This window comes from Callorhinus ursinus, unplaced genomic scaffold (assembly GCF_003265705.2).
Source record: "Callorhinus ursinus isolate GAN/ISIS: 27379988/994484 unplaced genomic scaffold, GSC_fseal_2.0 scaffold41, whole genome shotgun sequence".
Classification (NCBI taxonomy): Eukaryota; Metazoa; Chordata; class Mammalia; order Carnivora; family Otariidae; genus Callorhinus; species Callorhinus ursinus.
In genome coordinates, this window is record NW_027397103.1 from 3092721 (window position 1) to 3115246 (window position 22526).

The 22526-nt window shown below is 45.3% G+C and overlaps 1 protein-coding gene across 4 annotated transcripts in view; it reads right to left on the bottom strand.

Annotated features, from left to right (window-relative positions):
* The window catches only part of CCDC60 (coiled-coil domain containing 60), a 192057-nt gene that overhangs the window by 112319 nt on the left and 57212 nt on the right, over positions 1-22526 (bottom strand). For all 4 annotated transcript variants that reach the window (XM_025889478.2, XM_025889477.2, XM_073880950.1 and 1 more), the window contains exon 2: positions 3231-3310. In XM_025889478.2, the coding sequence (XP_025745263.1) occupies positions 3231-3310 (80 nt within the window). The remainder of the gene's footprint in view (positions 1-3230; positions 3311-22526) is intronic.

Sequence of the window (22526 nt, forward strand, 5' to 3'; positions counted from 1 at the left end):
TTCAATCTAGCGAGTCTCAGAGCCGTGGTAAATGCGTCTGGCCAGAGCCACAGTCTCAGCTTGCCAACTCAAGGGTGGCAGGAAAGCCACTGTCTTTATCACCTTTTGACGAAAGTCCTATATGCTGCTGGATTAGTCCAAAGTTCAATCTTTTTTTTTTTTAAGATTTTATTTATTTATTTGAGAGAGAGAGAATGAGAGAGAGAGAGAGAGAGCACATGAGCGGGGGGAGAGTCAGAGGGAGAAGCAGAGTCCCCGCTGAGCAGGGAGCCCGATGTGGGACTCGATCCTGGGACTCCAGGATCATGACCTGAGCTGAAGGCAGCCGGTTAACCAACTGAGCCACCCAGGCGCCCTCCAAAGTTCAATCTTGATCATTTTCGGGGGGGGGGGGTGTCCCCAGGGATGTGTGGGGAATTGCTTAACAACTGTCTCTCTGTTCGGGGGTGGGGGGGGACACAAGCCCTGATTTGTGGCGTTTGTGGATTTCTGTGCCGTCGGTATTTCCACTGGGGCTGATTTCGAGCTACCAGGGTGATGTCCGTAAACACGGAGCTGGGAAGACATTGCAGCAGCCCACCGTTAGGCAGTGCGCCTACCGCACAGATGCCCTGACCAGAAATAACGTCAGGAGCACACATAGCCGCAAAGTGTGCAAAATCGTTAGGAAGTGATGGGGTTTTTTAGTCTTCATGACCTTTGCTTTAATATGATGTATTTAATTGTAAGTGTCTATAATTTTTAACCACAGCTGTGTTTCAACACAGGCGTGCAAATTTCCTGAAAATGTAGCACTCCGTTTGGGTTACAAGCTGGCTCAGCACTGCTTGTTGACCTTCTTGGCCTGGATTGAGTCTTGGTAGCTGGAATTTACATAGATCAAGCCATCTGGTGGTACCTTTAGTTATCAACTATCTGTATACAGGATACAGATTATCGTGGAAACTCTCATTTCTCAGGCTCTGGAGATTCTGGGATGCACTTGCAGCTGGGGCTTTGGGTTAGAATCATCTACGTTAAGGCTGATCATACTCAGCTGGTAAGAACCAACCTGGCCATAATGGTGGTATGGCCAGTGTCTGCTCTGATTGATTGGTACCCAATGACATACGGCTGGTTCTGTAGTTTGAACCTTACCTCTGATCCAAATTCTGTGCTGCACCATTCCTTCTGGAGCCTGGAATATCCTGCAGTCATGACCATGGATTAGAGTCCAGATCCCTGTTGAGGTGCTCATCCTCACCTGTGCAATCCCCTTTCTCTGCTGCCCCCATTCAGGTAACTCTTGACTTCCTGACGCTACCTCTCACCATTCTGCAGGGCCCCAAGGTTCCCAAGGAATCCGCCCCAAATGCCCTCTAGCCTGGGTTCAAACACTATAGAGGTCAATATGTTCACAACTAACAGAGGAGTCCTTGTGGATCTCAGCCCTCAATTCTGCAACCCAAGTTCACATGCCATCCCTGAGCTCAGCTCCACGTGAGAGTCTGAGACTGAGGTCCATCAGCTCTCGAGTTGGGGATATTCTCTGCAGGATTATTTCATCATTGACTATTAAATTAGTCTGCTTGGGCTGTCATCATAGAATACCACAGACTGAGTGACGTAAACAAGAGACATTTATTTTTTCCATTTTGGAGCCTGGAAGCTCAAGATCAAGGTGCCAGTAAGGATTGGTTTCCCCCTGAGGGCTCCTTCCTTGGCTTGTAGACAGTACCTTCCTGATGTCCCTTCCTCTTCGGATAAGGACACCAGTCCTGATGAATCAGGAGCCCACCTCTATGACCCCACTTAACTTTAATTATCTCGTTAGTGGTCTTATCTCCAAATTTAGTCATTGGGGGTTAGGGCTACAACATATGAATTGGGGGGTGGGGAATGACGACACAATTCAGTCTGTAACAACCACTGAGCACTTGAAAAGTGGGTGGTCCAAACTGACACGTGCCCTAAGTGTAAACTCATCACTCCCCATCTTGTTTCACTTTGTCACTTTTCATCATGTCTGGAAAATGGAATATAGCATTTCATGAATACTTTTGATATTGAGGACATGATGAATGAGAACACTTTGGATATCTTGGGTTAATAGAATACAGTATTAGAATTACTTTCATCTGTTTCTTTTGCTTTTTTTAAAAAACAGTGTGGCTATTCAAAAACTTGAATGCACTTGCACGGCTGGCATTACGCTTCTGAGGCGCCGTGGATGTCTGTACCTGCCTTAGTCCCTTCATGTCATTCCTTCTCCCCCACCTTCCATGCCCACACCTTCCAGCCTCCTGTTGGGCTCAGCCATCCGGTCCCATCAGCTGTGCTGCTGGCCGGGGAAGGGGTGGAGACGCAGGTGGGCAGTGGAGACAGAGGGGCTTCCAGGTGAGGGAGGGGAAGGAAGGGAATGTGTCGCCCTGAGTCTGTCTGTGGTCTGGCTCGAAGGGGGGCACACGTAAGATAAATGGGCCGTCCACAATGCCTGTATGACGCCCTCTTCGCACATCCTTGTGCAAGTCTCTGTCCCTTACTCTGCCTCGGGGTGTTTTGCCAAGAGTCCCATTTATGATCGCCCCTTGGAATGTTCTAGTTCCCAGAACAGAGTTAAGGGGTGAGAGAGAGAAAAAGCTCAGTTCACCAGGCAGAGATGACTCAGATATGGTCCTGGACCTCAGTTGGCCCACACTGTCAATACAGGAAGGAGTTGGGGGTGGGGGGGAGGAAATGGACGGCGTTGTGTTTAAGGCTACGCAAGGGGGCACTTTATATACATTATTTCATCGGGTCCTTCTAGCGACCGCATATTGTATTCATTTTACAGGCGAGAACACAGAGACTTGGGAAGGCTAAACAAATTCTCCATTGTTACCAGCTCGCAGGTAGCAGGGTCAGTGTTTGAGACTGAGTCTATCTGACTCTGGGCTACCATGTGGTGCGCCTGGAGTAGAAAGGAGAGGTTTTTCTGGAGCACGTGGGAAATCTCTTGAGTTGGATTCAGGTCCAGGAAGGAAAACAAAGGGAATTCTAGGCAGGGGCTGGCATGAGCAAGGGTGGAGAGGTAAGTCCAGTGTAGGTACTCCCCAAAAAGTCCAACCAAGGGCTACCCTTCTGCAAGTCTTTTGCCCAACATTTAGGGTTGGGGGAACCTTGGGACTCGGCAAGGACTTGTAGGGACCACCCCACAGCCTGCTTATCCCTGTCAGGTTGTCTATGGGTTATTCCTTGCTGGCCTCACTCACCGGCTTCGTGCAAGGTCTTTTTTGAGGTTTATTATTTCCTTGTCCATATACTTGATGCTCCTCATTGGCTTGTCTGGCACCTGATGGGAAGCCAAGAAGTGAAAGATAGAAGTGTTAGTACAACTGTTACAAACGGAGCCAGGCTTCAGGAAGCCGGTGCATTCATCTGAGATCTCTGACCAGGTTGGAGGAGTCCTGGGCGGCACGGTGACCTTCTCTACACCAAAGAGGGGCCATATATACAGTGGAACTAGCAAGGGCTTTGGAGACAGGCAGACCTGAGCTTTGACCCTGGTTCTGTCTGGTGACTGGCTCTGTGATCTCGGACAAATTACTCAACCTCTCTGGGCCTCAGTTTCTTCAGCAGAGTGGAGGAATAATTTTTACCTTGTTGTGACAAGTAAATTCATTGCCACATCCTGACTCAGCAAGCATTTGATGAATGGAGGCTCTCATTAGCATCATACTCAAAGTAAAGCAAAGAATTAAATATTAATAATCGTTGGTCACCACACATGCCCTCCTTAATGGCCATCACCCGGTTACCCCATCCCCCCACGCCCCCTTCTGTAACCCTCAGTTTGTTTCCCGGAGTCCAGAGTCTCTCACAGTTTGTCTCCCTCTCTGATTTCTTCCCATTCAGTTTTCCCTCCCTTCCCCTGTGGTCCTCTGCTCTATTCCTTATGTTCCATGTGTTGTGATGAGCACTGGGTGTTATACGCAACTAATGAATCGTTGAACACTACACAAAAACTTATGATGTACTATATGCTGGCTAAATGAACATAATAAAAAAATGTTTAATAATCTTGTAAAAAAAAATCGTTGTTGGTGGCATAGGCAGCTGATTTGCAAAGCTGAAACTTGTCAGTGTAAAGATGCCCAGGTACATTTCTTGCCCTCTCCGTCCACATAGCAGGATTTTAGGAGTGAATTATCCAGGTGGTGGTTCATGATTTTTTTCCTCCCTTTCTAGTATTCATTTGCCTTGCCTAGCCATAAGGGAAACCTCACAAGACTTAAATTCATTGCTCAGAGGCTGATACCAGGTCAATGTAAAGAAGAGAGTTAAATTAACTGTATTGTAATATAAAAGTCACTTTTCTCAGCCCCAGCTTTGCGAAACAATAATAAGAACATTATCTGGATTACCCTGTCTTGAAATGAATTCCTGCAGTACTAATTTTTTTTTAATCAAAGGAAATCACAAGAAATTCTGGGGAAATGGGCCCTTTCAGATGAAGCTGGGGGGAGAATGCATTGCAGTGACTTTTCTGAAGGGCGATTCATCAATGCATACTAAGTGCCGCCAAAGTGCACTTGCCTCCGGATCTAACGATCCTTCTGCTGTCAGGCATCCTATGGGAATATCCCTGCATGGGCACGGAGATCCATCAACAAAATTGTTCATTGGGATGCTGCTTGTGAGAGCAAACTCTTGGAAACCAACCTATACATCTTCACAGTGGAAGACAGGTTAAATAATTACAGTGCGTCTAAACAACGGAATAGTATGCAGCAATTAAGTGTGGTGACAATATAATGATGGCAGTATATTTACTGACACACGGAGATGTCTGAGTTCTTTGAATGGGAAGACATGTTACAATATGTATCACGCGATTCTGCTTTTTTTTTTTTTTTTTTTTTTGGAAAATTATCTGTGTGCATGTTCACATCTCCAAAGATACAGAAAGCTATACCCCCTGCCCCCAAATGCAGGGAGTCTCTCTCCGGGGGTGGGATTATGCGAATTTTATTTTACTTTTCCTTAGTTTCTGTGATATTCCTGGTGCTCTGCAATAAATATTACTCGGCTATGTGATAAACAAAGAGAAAAGATTACCAAAAAAACAGGAAGTGGCCAAGTGAAGTTTGGCAAAGGCCGATTGGTAGGGCTGTGTGGAGGGTGTTTTCCCAAAGGTGGAGTGAGGACTGGTGGTGTGCTCACGGACAGAAATCACAATATGGCACTGCACACATGGCGGGGGAGGCGTGGTGCTTCCCCAGCAGCTCTCATCACCTACTTTCTCTGAAATTGAAATTGTGCGGTGATGTCCACTGCTCTGGGCCTTTTAGGTGGAATGTGGAAAGGGAGGTGTGTAGTTGCATCCAAGGCAAATGGCGTTTGTGGCACTGTGGTGGGGGTGGAGAGTGGCGTCTGGAGCCAGGGGAAAGGGACTGTCACTGGCCTGATTCCCAACCATTTTTCTCCTGGGTCACCCAGTACACGTCCTGTGTGAGGCAGCTCAGATGAAGAATGGAGAGTCTCCGGGGGCCTGGGTGGTTCAGTAGGTTAAGCGTCTGACTCTTGATTTTGGCTTAGATCATGATCTGGGTTGTGAGATCGAGCCCCATGTCAGGCTCTGCGCTCAGCACAGAATCTGCTTGAGATTCTCTCTCTCCCACTCTCTCTCTGCCCCTCTGCCTGTTCGCTTGTGCGTGCTCTGTCTCTCCAAATAAATAAAATCTTAAAAAAAAAAAAAAAAGAATGGAGAGTCTCTGGCAACCCCCCAGAATACTTGTCACTGCAGCACCTTCTCATCCACTAAGTATTTAGGATACAAAAAAAGCATCCAGGATAGCCTCCAATAAACTCAACTAGATATGAAACAGTGGAATCATGTATCAACTTTATTTTTGTAGTTATTATTAACAATGAACTACAGGTAACATATCTTAATATACCCAGTTGTTTCAACCCCTTGGCTGAAAATGAATGGCAAACCTGTCAGTTTTCAGCTTAAGGGATGGGTGAAGTGGGAGAGGAGACCGACCTCCATGGAGGCATGTAAGGGTCTCCGGGAGTACTTTCTACAACTTCTACATAATGGACATTTGCTTTCCTCACACCCCGGGATCGCTTCACTCTCCCTCTTGCTACTAGTTCCCTCATTAGACCATTTGCCCCTCCCCCATGGGGGCACTTGCACTCTGGGAGATAGTCATGGGACCAGCAGCAGGGGTGGTCTTGAGTGGCTGAAGCCAAACACACCCCATCCCCCATCACAGTGACTGGTTTAGGAATGGTCATGTGATGTAGTTTGGGCAGATGAGATGCAAGCAGACATTTGCCAGGGGCTTCTAGAAAGCATGATTCCTAGATCTTTTGAGGAACCACAGGCAGTGAAGTCCTCTTTCCTCTTTGACTATAATCGGAGAAGCAGATACCCCTGGGAGTTGCTGACAGCCATTTTGTGCCCATGAGGGTTGCCAGCCTCCAGTTGAAGATGTGGGGGAAGGCACAGAAGAGAGTCAAAGAAAAACTTGTTCCGTGGTGCCTTGTTGAACTGATCAAGCATCACTAGACTTTTCATGAGCATCTCCTTTATTATTTAAACCAGCTTGAATTGGATTTTCTGTTACCTGCAACCTTAGGATTTCTATCTGAAATATGTCCTCCCTTGGGGGTGCCAAGGCAGTCAGTAGATCAAGAATTATTCTAACTTGTCTTCTTTTCCCTTCCCTTCCTCTTTTGGGTGATCAACATCAGATGACATCCATTCTGGTGCATCTTGCTGTGAAAGCAATGAGATTGGCCATGTTGAGATCAAACATTTGAAGTCAAGGTTACCTCTTCCTAATCCCTCTCTTTTCCTGAGCACCTCATTAACTCTTTCTTGCAGGACCAAAGTAACTTTCTTAAAAGATATTGTGAATTAAAAATACTTATGAACAAAGAAAAACCAAACACACTCAAATTTCCCTGCCAGATAATTTGAAAATACACAATTGAAACCCTGCTTGAACTCACTGTTGTGTACACATCACTCTCTTAAATGTCTCAAGTTTCACCCCCTTCAGGAAGCAAATATGATACTCTTCAAATGTGACATGACAAATATTCCCCCCCCCAATCTTGCCTACTGATAGTTGCCTCTAAAAGAGAATTGACTGGGGTTGGTGCTGACTAGTTTATAGCAGCAAAGCCAGGTTGTCCCCTCGACTGGACACAAAACTTGGGCAGGACAAGATCCACGCCACAATCCCTGCGATTATGTCAGCATTTCAGTGGCTTCTCCCATGTTCACTGTGACCGTTGTTTAAGCACAATTATAATAAGCCAGTGGTAATAATTGGCATTGAATGAGGGAGTTCTGTTTGTCAGGACATTTACCAACACCATTTGATATTAGCACAATTAAAAGTGTACAAGACATCCAAGAATCACTATCTTTATAACTTTCCAGAGGGCAATTTAGCCATGTGTATATGTAGCCTTAAAAGCACATATGCTCATACCCCCAGCAATTCGACTTTTATCCAAGGAAATTTTGCAGAAAGGATTAAAAGATTTATCCACGAGGATGCCTATCACAGCAGTATGAATAGTGAAAAACATCTAAATGTCCAGCAATGAGCATTGAGAGGATAAATCACGGTTTATCCAGATGATGGCAAATGATGCATTTGAATTTGGTGCTGCTATTTAATGTTGCTATCAATGTATATTTGTTGCTATGGAAAGGAATATAATTTCAAGTGAAAATGAATGTTACAAAAATATAAAGAAGTTAGATTATAGAGAGTTATAAGATTCATATTCGTAGAAATCTATAGATATTTCTGAAAATAATGCACGAACACAAATTATGTTTTAAAAGTAATGATATATGGCAAGGTATATATGCAATGACATGAGAAGTTGGAAGTAAATATAACAAATTGTTAATAGGGATATTATCTCAGGGTGTTTGAATTATGGGTAAGCAATTTTTAATTTGGGTCATCTTTTTCCCTTCCTTAAAAATAATTTACCCATATTAGTTAGCTAATAAAGTAATAGTGTTTTCATGTTTGTAAAGCAATTCTGACTGCTTCTATTGGTATAAGCTAAGTGTAAGTTTTCAGTGCTGTTTTATTTATTTATTTTTAAAGATTTTATTTATTTGAGAAAGAGTGAGAGAGAGAGAGCGCGCACAAGTGGGGGGAGGGCCAGAGGGAGAGGGAGAAGCAGGCTCCCCACTGAGCAGGAGCCTGGGATCACGGGAGCCTGGGATCACGACCTGAGCCGAAGGCAGATGCTTAACTGACTGAACCACCCAGGTGCCCTCAGTGCTGTTTTAAATTGAGTCATCTGAGAGTCTGGGGTGATGTAAGTTAATAGTATATGTTAGCACACTGTATCAGGTAGGGTCTAGGCAGGAAACAGAGCTCATGGCAGGTAGTTCAATACAGGGAATTAATATAGGGAAGCAGTTATAAAGGTGTAAGAACTGAAAAGCTAGGTAAGGGGTGGCATGACATGCTAGAGATTGCTAAAAGAAAGAAGCTTCTACCACCTCTAGGGATAGAGGGGCTAAGGGGAGAGGTAGACTTCAAAAGCCCTGGAATTGGACCACCTGGCAGAAGGTGGGCTCATGGAAGAGATGTGGTTTCAGTTGGAGCTCCCGCCAGAAGCCGAATAAAGGGATAGGGAGAAATACTCTGGCTTCTTCCTTCCTCTGACCCTCCCATTTCCTCTTCATGCCTATTGGCTGAACCGACCTGGAAGCCCGCTGGGAAATGTAGTTTGCACGGATCAGCCCCCTATGGGGAGCAGGACATGAAAATGGAAATGAGGGCCAAAATCAAATGGCTGTGGTTAGAGTTTCTGCTCTGGGTGCTGACCAGTGATTTTTTGGACCATAAATCTGGTTCTCCTATTAATAAGGACCACTTTGCAGATGGTAACATTGGATATTCCTAATCTTTGGATCCTAAGTTTGAGGTTTTTAGAATTTTCCATGGCTTAGATGCATATCCAGAATTGGGATCATTCTCTCTCTCTCAAAATCATTATCAAAACCCAGGTTTCTAAAGTATCCAGAACCCACCTGCTTCTCCCAGTTTCTTTCCCTGGGAAGTTTGGCTGACCCTTGAACAACATGGGTTTGAACTGTGTGTGTCCACTTGGATTTTTTTTTACAGCACAGTTCTGTAAATGTATATTCTCTTCTGTATGATTTTCTTAATAACATTTTCTTTTCTCTAATTTAATTCATTGTAAGAATACAATATACAATACATATAAATATAAAATATGTGTTAATCAACTATTTACCTTGTCAGTAAGGCTTCTAGTCAATAGTAGGGTATTAGTAGAGAAGTTTTTTGGGGGGAGTCTAAACTTATACACAGATTTTTGACTGTGTGTGTGTGGGAGGGGTTCGGTGCTCCTAATTCCCATGTAGTTTGAGGGCCAACTATATTGTATATTCCAGATCCTCATAGACCACTTCCTCTTGCGCCAAAATTTATATGTCCTATGTCCCGTACTGATAAACAAGCTGATGCTATTTCCTCCCTGCTGACACTGATTAAAATGTCTCCCTACCCAGGTAATCTATACAATTCTACGTTTAAGATTGTATTCTGGTTATGAGACTAACTAATGAACATTGCAGAAGATCAAGAAAAGATACAGAAAAAATTAAGAGAAAGTAAAAGCCAAGTATCACCCCATCACCAGCACTTTGGATGTCCTTTGCCTTGCTTTCTGGAACAACTTCCAGCCGGGATTCATGAAAACCATCCTGGGACAATGGACTTCAGTTTTCTGTCCTTGCTTCCCTTGGGAGTGCCATTGGCCTTAAGAGCCTTCAGTTATTCCATTGACTTGCAGAGCATGGCGGAGGCCTCTATTCTTGGTTCCTTGGAAAACAAAGTCAAATCTCTGCCCTGTCCACATTTTCTTCTTCTGATGGATCTATAAATGCATCTTTGACGGCAGGTCTGTGAGAAATGCCACATGACATCCTGTAATGTGTCAGGTTAAAAGCTGATAAATGCAGAGGGCAGGAGTACAGCTCAAGTGGAGCCTTAGATGGGGATGGTTTGGGGGCAGGTGTGCTCACATTTAATATTCATGTGCTGGGACTGTTTAAAATAGTAACATTTGGAAGCGATTTGGTTTAACCTGACAGCTGAGAAGTGGGAGGTTGCAGGAGTGAAAGCTCTGTTGTCCAAAAGACCCAGGTTTGAGTACTGGCTCTGTCATAGAGGAGTTGAGTAACTCAGACAACTCTCCGCGTGTTTCCCCATCTGTGAAATGGAGTTAATGCTGTCTACCAATAACATTTCTATTCCTCTGTGTGCTGTACACTATTCTAAGCGTGTTCTTATTTGAAATGCATGATTCCATTTAGACCTTGCCATATTATTATTTTCATTGTCTAGAGAAGCAAGCTGAGGCTTTGAAAGGTGAACATGACATGCTATTGAGTGGCAAAGTCTGGATCTGAACTCAAGTTCAAGTGACAACAGAGCACGTATTCTTAACCATGACTTCATTCTGATTCCCATTTTGCACAGTGGGGGCTAAATAAGGAATAGCAGGTGCTGGCTATTAATTTACAGATACTACCTCTAAAGCCTGCCCACTCAATTTTGTTGGATTTTGTCATAAACATTTTTATATTGTGACAAATCAGAAGGCTTTGTTGGAGGTCATGACTGGAAAGCCAATCTTTTAAATATCTGCTGTTCTTTGTCTTTTTATGAAAGAATGTTCCAAACCCATCTTTGTTATTTCTTAAAATATGATCTACTTCCTAGAATCGGATTAAGATGGAAATGAATTCCTGCTAAATGTACTTGGGCTGATGCAGATATCAGGGGAACAGCTGGGATGCTCCATCAAGTGGTGAGGGGGAAGGGAGGCCGTTTGAAAAGCTGAGACCACTGAGGAGCAAGCAAGATGATTAGCAAATTTCAGACTCATTATGGAGAAGCTGTAAAGAACAAAATGGGCAGAGAGTGGGTAGGATCCATGGCAAGAGCATACACATGAGCCCAGAGATCTTTGCTTGCACACTGATATTTAAGCTTTCGGTGGGTTTATGATGGTGATCGGTACTTTCCGCTGGGGAGAATGAAGGTTGGTTTGTTTGTTTGTTTGTTTTGGTCATAAATATAAGTACCTACCTATAGGGATAACCCAGAACTAGTGATCTCATCCCCATGTAGACACTTCTAGCTGAAATATGCATGTGCTATTGAATTCCTTAAAGAATTTCTTCACCGAAAGCAGGGTGCCATCCTTTAGAGTATTTTGATTCAGTTACTCTTGTTTTTCTCATCTTTCTATGAACCCAGGAGAAACAAGGTTGGGGGCCTGGGGAGTAGTGGGGTGGTGGAAAAGGGGACGGGTCATCCAGGGGAGAAGAGTGGGTCCTCTGCTAAGGACAGAATAAGCAGAAAGAATCTCGGGGGGGGGTGGGGGGAGGGGGGAGGAAAGGGATGACAATGGTCCCTGGGAAGAGAGCTTCTGATCTCCAGCTCCTGACACAGTGTCTGGCCCCGAGTTCAATCCATCATTGCAGAATGACGAGATGAATGCATCACGGTCTCAAGGTTCAACCCTATAGGTTAATTGTTAATTACAGAGGGAACAAGGTACCTGCATAATGACAAGCTCTGGAGGATACCACCTGAACCAGCGCAAGCACACTCAGCATCACCAGTGATGGGACAAACTGATGTCACATGCCCTTGGAGCAATGCACTGGGAGGACACAGCATCATCTACATGGTATTTCTGCCCCAAATGCCTGAGTCTGAGTGTGGTCAGAAAGGAATGATGAGAAAAATAAAAAGTGATGGTCCTTCTACAAAAATAAGTGACCTGGAATCTTGGAAAAAGTCAACGCCTGTGTCATTCGGGGCCTCGGAAGCAGGTAATGAGACAGGAGTACAAGAGGCTTATTGGGATAAGCTTGTGAAAGAGAAAAGAGGGAAGAGAGCAGGACTGGGCGGAGACAGCCTCACACCACGATGGGGATCTGACAAAGCCTCAGCCAGTGCAACAGGGAGTTCTAGAGCAAAGACTACGCACTATGGGAGTGCAAGCGTAGGGCAGAAATGGCCGGCGCTCATTGGCGGGGGCGTTGGGTTGATCCTGCCCTCTGAGGGACATCTGAAACTACCCTGCCCTCTGAAAGTACCAATAACTAGAGGCTCTCAGCTACCTGCACTCCTTAGGGCTGAATGGCAAGTTCTTTCTTGGAGAGAGGTCCAAGAGACGCACCTCTGTGGCTTCCACAGTGTGGAATCTTATAAACCACCCCACGCATCTGTCACCAGCAACATCCACTCTGCGGGAGAGGGCCCCAGCTATGTCGACAGCTTGCCTTGGGACTGGATGGGGAGTCTGGGGCTGGGAGCCTTTTTTTGCATGGTTTTATTTAATCCTCACACCAACCTTTATGAGGTACCCGTATTCCTATGTTGCTGGAAAGGAAACCCAGTAGCTTGTACTCTTTGACACTGTTCCCTGCCCCCCATCCTTCCCTAGTCCAGGGGCCAGCAAACAATGGCCTGCTGTTGGCTTTTGTAAATCGGGAGTTTTTACCGGAACTTACTAGAACACACTCATACCCCTTTATTTATGACTGAAAACCGAGGGAACTCTGTTTCCCGTCTGTAAATGAGAGACAGAAATGCCAGTCTGGGGTGGCCTGCAGAATTCATTTGATCTGTGCAGTGTTTACAATCATTTGGAATTCATTTCCTACCTTTAGAAATGATGATCTTTCACATGCACGCTCAGATGTCCAGCAGTGCAAGGATATAAAAGGTTGCAGAAAATGTGGAGTGTGCAGGCTTCTTTTGCGTTGAGAGTGGGGTGGGGGAGGGGGAGTGACTAAGCCTCATAAATGGAAAAATTATTGTGGAATTGTTACACATCTCCACTGTGCTCAGCGTTTTATGCCATCGATCCCATTTGTTTCTTCCCACGGTTATTAATAAACCCGTTTCACAGGGAGAGCACAGAGGAAGTCGTGCAAGGTCACACGTTTAGCCATCAGAGCCAAGACTAGAACCCCAATGTGATGGCTAATTTGAGGTGTCAGCTTGACTGGGCCACCGAGTGCCCCGATATTTTGTCAGGCACTATTCCGGGTGTTTCTCTGTGGATGTTTTTGGATGAGTTTAAACATTTAAATCAATAGACTGAGGAGAGAAAATTGCCCTTCCTAGTGTGGGTGGGCCTCATCCAATCAGCTGAAGCCAGAATAGAACAAAAGCTCATCTCCCCAGGCCCATAAGAGTTAACTCCTCTTGGCCTGTTTGTCTTTGGAGCTGGAATATCAGTTTTTTCCCTGCCTCTGGACTCGAACTGATACATCAGCTCTTCCTGGGTCTTGAGCTGGGAGGCTTTCAGACTAGAACATACACCACTGGGTCTCCAGTTGGGTCTCCAACTTGCCAACTGCAGGTCTTAGGTCTTGTCAGCCTCCACAATTGCACGAACCAATTCCTTGTAATGAATCTCTTTGTCTATATGCCTCCTGTTGGCTCTGTTTCTCTGGAGAACTCTAATGCATCCTATCTTCTTATAGTTAAAACTTGGGTCCTCAACCAGTAAGCCTCTCTGAAAATTCAAAGCCTTTTCCAATCCTTTGTGTCAGAGGGAAAGACAATATTATTCCATAATTTGTTCCTCAAATCCTCCTTGTTTTTAAGGAGGGTGATTGGTTTGTTGAGAAGGGAATGAGGGTGAAGATGGGTACTAGAGAAGCAGAGAGAGAGGATGAAGGGTTCCAGTTGGTAAAAGTAGAGTGAGATATCATGGAGGGTGGGGAGAGCCTTGGGGTGGGGCAGAGGGCAACTCACATCCAGTAAAAATGCACCAATGTAAAGGACTGTTTTATTGATATTTTCCTCCACGGGGCTCAAAGTAACCCCCCTCTCCATCTCTTCCGTGAACCCTCCAGTGAAATCCACATGACACACTGGAATTTTTTAAGCAGGAATTATGCTTTGAGGGGCTGGACAAGGTGTGAGCCAGGCCCCAAGGTATGCAGGGGAGAACGGAGGTGGAGGAGTGACCGATATGGAGGGGAAATGGGATGTGGATTCAGAGTCCCAGCTCCTTGCCCCTCTAGCTGTGTGACCGAAATTCTGTCACTCCTCTCTGTACATCAGGGCTCCCACCTGGCACCTGCCTAGTCTTCAGCCACGTCGCTGTGAGAAGCAGCTTGGTATATAGGCTTTGTGAACCAAACATGTCAGAGAAGTTTACTATCATTATCACGAAATCATAAGTATGTGGAATTTTTACAAAATTGAAGCATAAATTAAAGACGAAAAGTATAACTTGAGTGAGATTACGAAAATATTCCCAAATACATTCATGAAGGACAGATTAAGACTATCAAACAACCTGGAGACGGTCAGCAATGGTAGCGATGCAGTGATTTAACAGTAGGTGGCGCTAGATGCCATAGCTTTCAATCAAGCCCAGGTTTCCTTTGATCTCTTTCTCCGCCACCCTCCACTCGCATTTGATTGAAATGGAAATTGGCTGCCAGCATCAGTGAGCCCCCAACAGCCCTGGGAATGAGCTGGCAGGAGGAGCAGCCAATGTGCTATAGCCACCCAGTTAAAAAAAATTAATAAAATACATTAATCTCCTACGCTCTTTTGAAAGACTAAATATGAGGGGCCAGCAGTCCAGCGGTCCGGCAGCAGTAGCCAATGGGAATCCGTATGATGGGCTGTCATTCAAAGTCCCGGAGGAGCCTCTGGATACCGGCCCTAGGATGTAACAACCATCTTGCCAGCAGGACTTCTGTTTGATAATCATGCCTAAATTTATGCTTAAATAATTATGCCTAAAATTTTCAGGACCTCCCATGTGTCTGGAAAAGTGTTAGGGCTGGAGATGGCAAATGCGCTCCGCCTTGAGGGCCAGCTTCAATCTACATTAATAGCAGTGGCTGTCTGGAGCTCCCTGCAGTCCGATCTCATTCCAAGAATTCTGTGATTGATTAGCAATGTTTGCCATGGTTCCAGGAAGGAAAAGTAGCATCGAGACATACAACTGCCATTCCCGTGCCAGGCACTTTACCTAAGTGTGTGTGGGGGTGGGGGGTGGGGGGTGGGGGGTAAGTCCCACATGCGCCTTCAGTTTCTTTTCTCTGTCCCTGGAAGAAGATGAAGTCAACATCCTTGCAAAATCCCAGTGAATCCCTTGAAGGTCCGAAGAAACCCAGCCTTCCATTGGTTAAACTCATTTAACCTCATTTTCCACATGAGAAGCAGAAGCAATGGTGAAAGGGAAAAGATGGAAGGTGCAGAATTGCTGCTGGGGGCTTGAATTCCTCTGGGGATGAGCTTTCCTGTGTCTCCAGGGCTGCGTTGATATGACTTCTACAATGCTGTGCACAGGATGCCATCCAATGCCAAGTTACGTGGGCCCGTTAGGACACTGAGTGAGGGGCAAGAGAAGCTCAAATATTTCTTGAATACCTACTATGCATTAGAAACCGGTCGGGTTTGCCCTCAAGGAGCTCACGGTCTAGCGGGGGAGACAGGTATCAAACAGGCAGTTGAGCTATAATGTGGCGATGTTCAGGCACTGACCTCAGCTTGAGGCTGGTGAGGGGAGGTTACTGGCCGAGGTGCTGACTGAGCTGAACACAAAAAGTGGGGGGTTGGGGAGAGAATGGTTTCAGACAGAAGGACCCACGGGGAGTTGGGATGTAGGGTATGATGCGGGCGGGGGAGCGATGAAGGTTCTCCGGACGTCCCCAAGCAGGAGAAATTATGCCCAGAGCTGGTAATGCTGCTGAGAAGCCATAAGAAGCCACTTCAGCAAATAAGCTCAGAGTTGAGAGCCCTAGCTAAGGACTGAAGATGAAACCTCGAGTTTTATTTCATTTTTTTAAATCTTAGTTTTTCTTTTGAATAGGCAGCATTTTCAAATGGTTTAAAAACAAATAAAAGGGTATGTAGTTAAAAAATATTACTTCCATCTTGTCCTTAAGCTATTCACTTCCCTCCCCAGAGAGGACAAGGGTTACCAAGCTCTTGTGTATCCTTCCAGAGAGATTTTATACTCTAATAAGGAAATGCACATGCGCGCGCACACACACAGACCCGCTGTACCACCTGGATGGGGCAGTCACGCCAAAGGCGGGCAGAATACTCCCTCCATTGCCCCAGAGGCCCCCTCAGTGTCCTGCACTGGCCCCGTGGACATCGTAGTGACTGGTCTGGCACCTCTCATGCAGAGCAGATGTGTGTTTCCAGCTGCCCTCAGGGTGAGTTTTCCAGCCAGTGTGTTCTGGATCAATGCATCCGATGCAGCAAAGGCTCCCTACTGAGGGAGCTTTACAAACACAAAACAAAACTGCAGCTGTGATGCCTGTCACTGGCTCTCCATCCCTGGAGGAAGGGTATAATCCCCAGTACGTAAAATCTTCTAGTCTTCTGGTTCTGGCCTGAGGATCACTGTGGGGAAGGCAAGTGGGCCATGGTTTGAGCACCAAGACTCTCCTTATATACACAAAGTCAAAGGAAAACCAGCAGTTCTCATTTAAAATATTTGTTAGATTCAGCTTACCTCCTTAGCATGTTTCCTGTTTTTAACGTAAAAGTCAAAACCACTGATTTAAGCTGCTCTTACGCTTATGTTATAGACTGTGTGTTTTCCCTCCCTCCTCGAAATTCTAGCCTCATAGTGCTCGCAGGGAGTGTGACCTTGTCACATGGTGTCTTCGGTCTCTGGCACAAGGCCAAACCAGAGTGGTTTCTTGGCAGTTAGTCGTTGAGTGGGTGGATGAACCAGTGAAAATAAAGCTGTAATATTCTTCGATTTTCGACTTTTAGACTCAACTCCTAGACAAAGCCCGGAAAACTGAACCTCGGACCCAGAACAGAATGTGGGCTGTCAATCTTGATGATGTAAACGTAGTAGTAAAAGACTCAAGGAGAGATGATGAGCTGAACTCCTCCTCTATCAAGTGAGGAGTCAGAGATACTCTCTGCGGTGAATGGGGACAGAAATGCAACTGTAACATAGCTTTTAAAAAAGACTTTATTTTTATTTTTATCTTATTTTCTTTTAAAATTGAGAAGGTACAGAGATTTTCCCGTATATTCCCTGCCCGCACACGTGCAGAGCCCCCACACGTGCATTGTCAGCATCCCCCACCAGAGGAGTGTGCTTGTTACAATCGATGAACCTACATTGACACGTCATTATCACTTCAAGTTCGTGAGTTACATTAGGGGTCACTCTTGGTGATGCACATTCTATGGGTTTGATGAATGTCTAACGACATGTATCTATCATGACAGTATCATACGGAAGAGTTTCACTGTCCTAATAACACATTTTTTAAAGTTGCAGAATTAACCAGTGACAGAACTAAAGGTAATACTATTTTGGGGAGGATGGGGCTTGGAGGTGGGGAGTATGTAAGGATGCCAAGTGGCCAGATCCCCATTTTTTATAGCAGGAAGTCATTCAAGTCTTAAACATATAAGCTGAGAAATTGAAGTGCTACTTGAATAATCTGGAAATGTAGATCATTGGAAGAAATAATAGGCAAGTTGTCAGAAGTGGCAGCCTGGGGAATGCCTTCAGTAGTGAAAAGTGGGCTCAGAAGAGGGACTCCTACTCTTTGGTATTTTTTTTTTTAACCAGCATATGTTTTACATTATTTTTTTTAATTAAAATAATTTGAGAACACTATTCAGAAGGAATGAAAATACAGAGCCCCACTTTGTTCCTATGAAAACCAACAAGCACAACAAGCCCCTAATATCCATTCTCATTTCGAAGCCAAGACAAAATTAATTTAGAAAAGAAAATACAGCTGGGGAGCAGAGTTTAGCAACCTCAGGAAATTCAGGGAAATGTAATTGAGTAAGAATTATCTCCTTAATTACTTCTGACCAAATCAATAACAACGCTAGATGAGAAACCACGGTCGTACCAACAAGTATCAAGTTACTGAGAAACGAATTGGGGTTCAGACTTGTTTGAAAGAGCAAAACACCTGCTTCTCATGGTCAACAAACATGGTTCCTGGGTGGAGGATGGGCAGAGGCAGGAGAGGACAGTGGCCGGCAATCCTGGCGTGGGCCACCTGCTTATTGCTTTCAAAGGGTGAAAGCCTGCACAGAGAGCCCTTCTCCAAAGAGTTGAAAGCATAGTTCATCTCCATGCTTTGCTGATGCTCACCAGGGGAGAAGTAGTTAACCATGTAAGTGAGAGGGAGGTGAACCGAACACCCCAGAAGTAGTGAGTGGGAGCGTCTTTTTGTTTTCAGAGCACAAGGTTCTGTGTGGGAACTACACAGATTTCTTTGAAACCATCTTGGATGTGCCTTTCTAGGGAGGTGGTGAGGACCCTTGTTCCAAAGGGGCCCTGCTGGGCACACCTTCTAGATCTTTCTGGGACATGGTTATTTGGCCTGGGTTAAAATTCTATCTAGAGCTGGAATCTAAGTGGACACAATTTGCCTAACCTCATGCAGACCTACCTGTCTCCATCAATATTGGGGTCTCTTGACAATTGTCTAGGGCCTTCTCACTTCCCTCTCACACTCTGTGCCTTACTCTTGACTCCCCTGCTCCCTGGGACTTATCAGTGGGTCATCCCCACTGTCCAGGACACACTGGATATTCTTTTGTTCAAAAAAGACTTACCGAATCCCTCTTAGGATTCCAGCTTGGTGCTAGGAAATACACATCCTTCCCAAAGCTCCCGCTCAGAGTCTTGTAGGGGGTAGACAGACAATTAAGCAGAGTACAATACCATGGAATATAGGCAGGGGTGGGAGTGGGCCTGGGGGGCTGTGGGCGCATGTGACCCACCCAGGGCAGGAAACAGTCAGAGATGAAGGAAGTGACTCCTAAGGCCAAGTGGAGACTTGAAGGACTAGGGGGATCTAAAAGAAGAGCAAGGAGGATGCTGTTCCAGGCAGAGGAACAGCACGTGCGAAGATCTGGAGTTGATAGAGAACCTTCCTATTTAAGCATGGTGGGCTGGGAGCCTACCCAGGCCCCTGGGATTGGAGGTGGGACACTGATTTGCAGCTTGAGCTGATTAAAGCCCAAAGTTATACTCTTGGAGCCCTAGCCAGGGAAATCTGCGGACAGCTAGGGCTGCAGTAACCTCCTCCTAGGCACAGACCCAGCAATCACCTTCCCAGGGGAGCTGCCTCTCCCAACCTCGATCCATGTGGCTTCAAGGATGGGCACGTGACGCAGCCCTGGCCAGTGAAAATATACCAGCAGCTCCCTGCCCACAGGGAGGGTTTGCCTCTTTTATGAATCTGAGACCCAGTGGCCCAATGGCTTTCAGTCCCAGGATACTTGCTCCAGCTGCTAGGAAAGAGCTCTCTTTCCACAGAGATTGCTGAGCTAGGAGAACGTCAGCCTGGAGCTCTTGGTTCATCATCTTGGTCACCATTTTGGTAAAGCCTACTTGAGAATGAAGCCAACATAGGAGAAAGAAGAAATAAGATAAAGATATTGTTGGAGCACCTGGACCTAACTATAATCCTGAAGTGAGATTTACCTATGGACTTTTTGTTTACTTGAGACAATTAATTTTCTCTTTTGCTTAGACCACTTTGAATTGAGTTTTCCTACCATTTGTAATCAAAAGGTCTTGACGATATATTAGTCTAGATGACCCCAAACTATAGCCCAGGGGAAACTGGGCTAGTCTAGATGACCATCTAGACTAGAAACTAGTCTAGATGACCCCAAACTACAGCCCAGGAGAGTTATACTATTTCCCTGTGCCTAAACCAAAACCCATGGGAGAGCACTAATTCTATACAGCTTTTCTTTTCTTTTTTTTTAAGATTTTATTTATTTGAGAGAGAGAGTATGTATGAGCAGGGGAAGGGGCAGAGGGACAAGCAGACTCCCCGCTGAGCGCCGAGTGGGGCTCAATCTCAGGACCCTGAAGCTGAAGTCAGACGTTTAACTGATGGAGCCACCCAGGTGCCCGGGAGAGCACTGATTTTAAAATCATCAGAGGAGAGGCATCTGGGTGGCTCCGTCAGTTAAGTATCTGACTTCCGCTCAGGTCATGATCCCAGAGACTCGGGATCAAACCCTCCATCAGGCTTCCTGCTCAGCGGGGAGTCTGCTTCTCCCTCTCCGTCTGCTTCTCCCCCCGCTTGTGCTGTCTCTCTCCCTCCCTCTCCCTCTCAAATAAATAAGTAAAATCTTTTTAAAAATAATAATAAAGTCATCAGAGATCATCAGAGTTGAGAGATTACCCAGCACAGCCCCCTCCATCACATGACAGATATACTAAAAATGGCCACCATTTATGAAATGCTTACTAAGTGTTACAAGGAGCCGTCCTAGGTGCTTTACATGTATTAACTCATTTCACTCTTGCAATACATTTTGTGGATAGGACTGTTTTTAACTCTATCTCATGGATTGGAAAATGGACTCACAGAGACATGGAGTAAATTTACAGACTTACATGACAAGTAAGGGGCAGAGGTGGAGTATTTGAAATTCAAGCCGTAGCTTAGTTCCAGAGTGGGTACTCTCCCTGTTCCACAGACAGATGAGCAATCCAAGACCCAGAGAGGTTGAGAATTTTCCTAAGGCCACACAGTAAAGCAGCAGAGACCCGGGACAAGAATACACAGGGCCTTGCTTCCCAACAGGCCACTCAGCAGGTACAATGAATGGAAGGGCAGCTATGAGATTTGGAGTCACATAGACCGTCCAGAGTCTTTGGCAAATGCAACAGCTCTTTGCGCTTCAGTTTTCTCATGCACAGAGCCTACTTCATAGGGTTGTGATGGAAATTTAATGTGCTAATGTGTGTCAAGTTCTCAGGATGGAGCCGGGTTTATGGGGTCTCTCAATAAATGCTAGTTGTTAATGTAATTGTTATAATTAATAAGCTGTGCTGTTAATGAAGGTGTAAAATGCAGGTGTCTGCCACATGACCACAGGCAAGTCGCTGAATTACAATGGCCGTTGGTCCCATTGGTAAAATAGGGTTATTATCTGCCCTTTGCTCATGACACGAGAGCATTACGAGGATTAATTAGAAGTTTTATAATGTGCTGTGCACTTTGATGCTCTATAAACAGAGAAAAGTGATGGTTGAATATTTATATAATCCCCATTACTGAGGATCTTGAATTGCTTTACTGATGTTTTTTAAAAAAAAATTCCAATTTCCCAAAGATGTATAAATCGGTCTGAGTTGAATAAAGGACTGGGCTTTTATTATCTGCCAACAGCTTAGAAACTCAACAAGACTGGGCATCTGGGCACCAGTGGGCTGACTGCAGTGCTAAAGTCTCGGGAAGGGAGAAGGAGATGCTGAGATTGTGGGGCTGTCTCTTCCTCTTGATTTGAGCTCCTTCAGGGCTAAGACTGGATCTTGTCCTCCAGTGGATCACAAGCACAGGGCATGACGTGCAGCAAGCATGGGATGAACACTTGATGAAGGGAAGGATGGACAGATGGACGGATGTAATCCTTAACTTCTTGGTGGTAAAAGAGTAGTTGGGTCTGGCCCCCAAACTATGGCCAAAGCAGATGGGGAACCACATCAGGTATTGGACAGAAAGCCACTCAGGCAGTGTGACAAGTTGGAAAGACATTTGGCACCTCCCAGAACTGGGTTACCAGCTGTGTGACTTCTGCCTTGGATCGAATTTCTCTTTCTCTTCATCTGAGAATCATGGTTTAATGTCTGTTAGGAGGCCGAAGGCAAAAGGAAACTCCACCCATCCTTGCTTAAAATATAGGGAAATGCATTACTTCATGTACCAGGGAGTCCAGAGTAGGATTTGGGGTTGGCTTAGAGGTTCTGTCATGCAGTTGAGCTGCCCACAGGGTCAGGTCCCCATAGAATCAGCTTCATCCTCAGACATCTTCCCCTCATGTTTGTAAAATGGCTGCTGGTAGCAATGGGGTCAAGGCTTCTTTCCCAAAGCCCTGGCGAATCTTTCATGTCTCATTGGTCCAGATGGGCTTGAGTTGGTCCATCATTTGAACTAAGCATTGGCTAGGTGAATAAGATTGCCATGACTAGACCCATGCTGCTCAAACTGTGGTCCATGGGCCAGTATCATCAGCATCACTTGGGAGCTTATTATACCTGCAAATTCATGGGCTATATATAAGACCAGGTAAATCAGGATCTCTGGGGGTGGGGTCCAGGAATATTCTCCATCAGGCTTTTCTGAGGATTCCTCTGCCTGCTACAGTGTGAGAACCCCAGGGTTAGATGATTCAGCCAGGATGGATGTTAGTGAATCAGCTACAAAATGTGGATGATAGTGCCAACTTTAGAAGGTTGTTAGGAAAATAGAAATAACATATATGTAAAGGACTGGTACACAGTAGGTGCCTAATAACTTCCAGTTTCCTTCTCTAGTGATGTCTAATATTTACTCTTCCCCATTAACTGTTCTTTCTCCCCATCCCAAGGTGCCAAATGTCCTCATACTGCTCTGACCTATGGAAACCAATCTGTAGACCAATTTATACTAAGGTGGGAGTGACATGAGGTATCACTGAGCC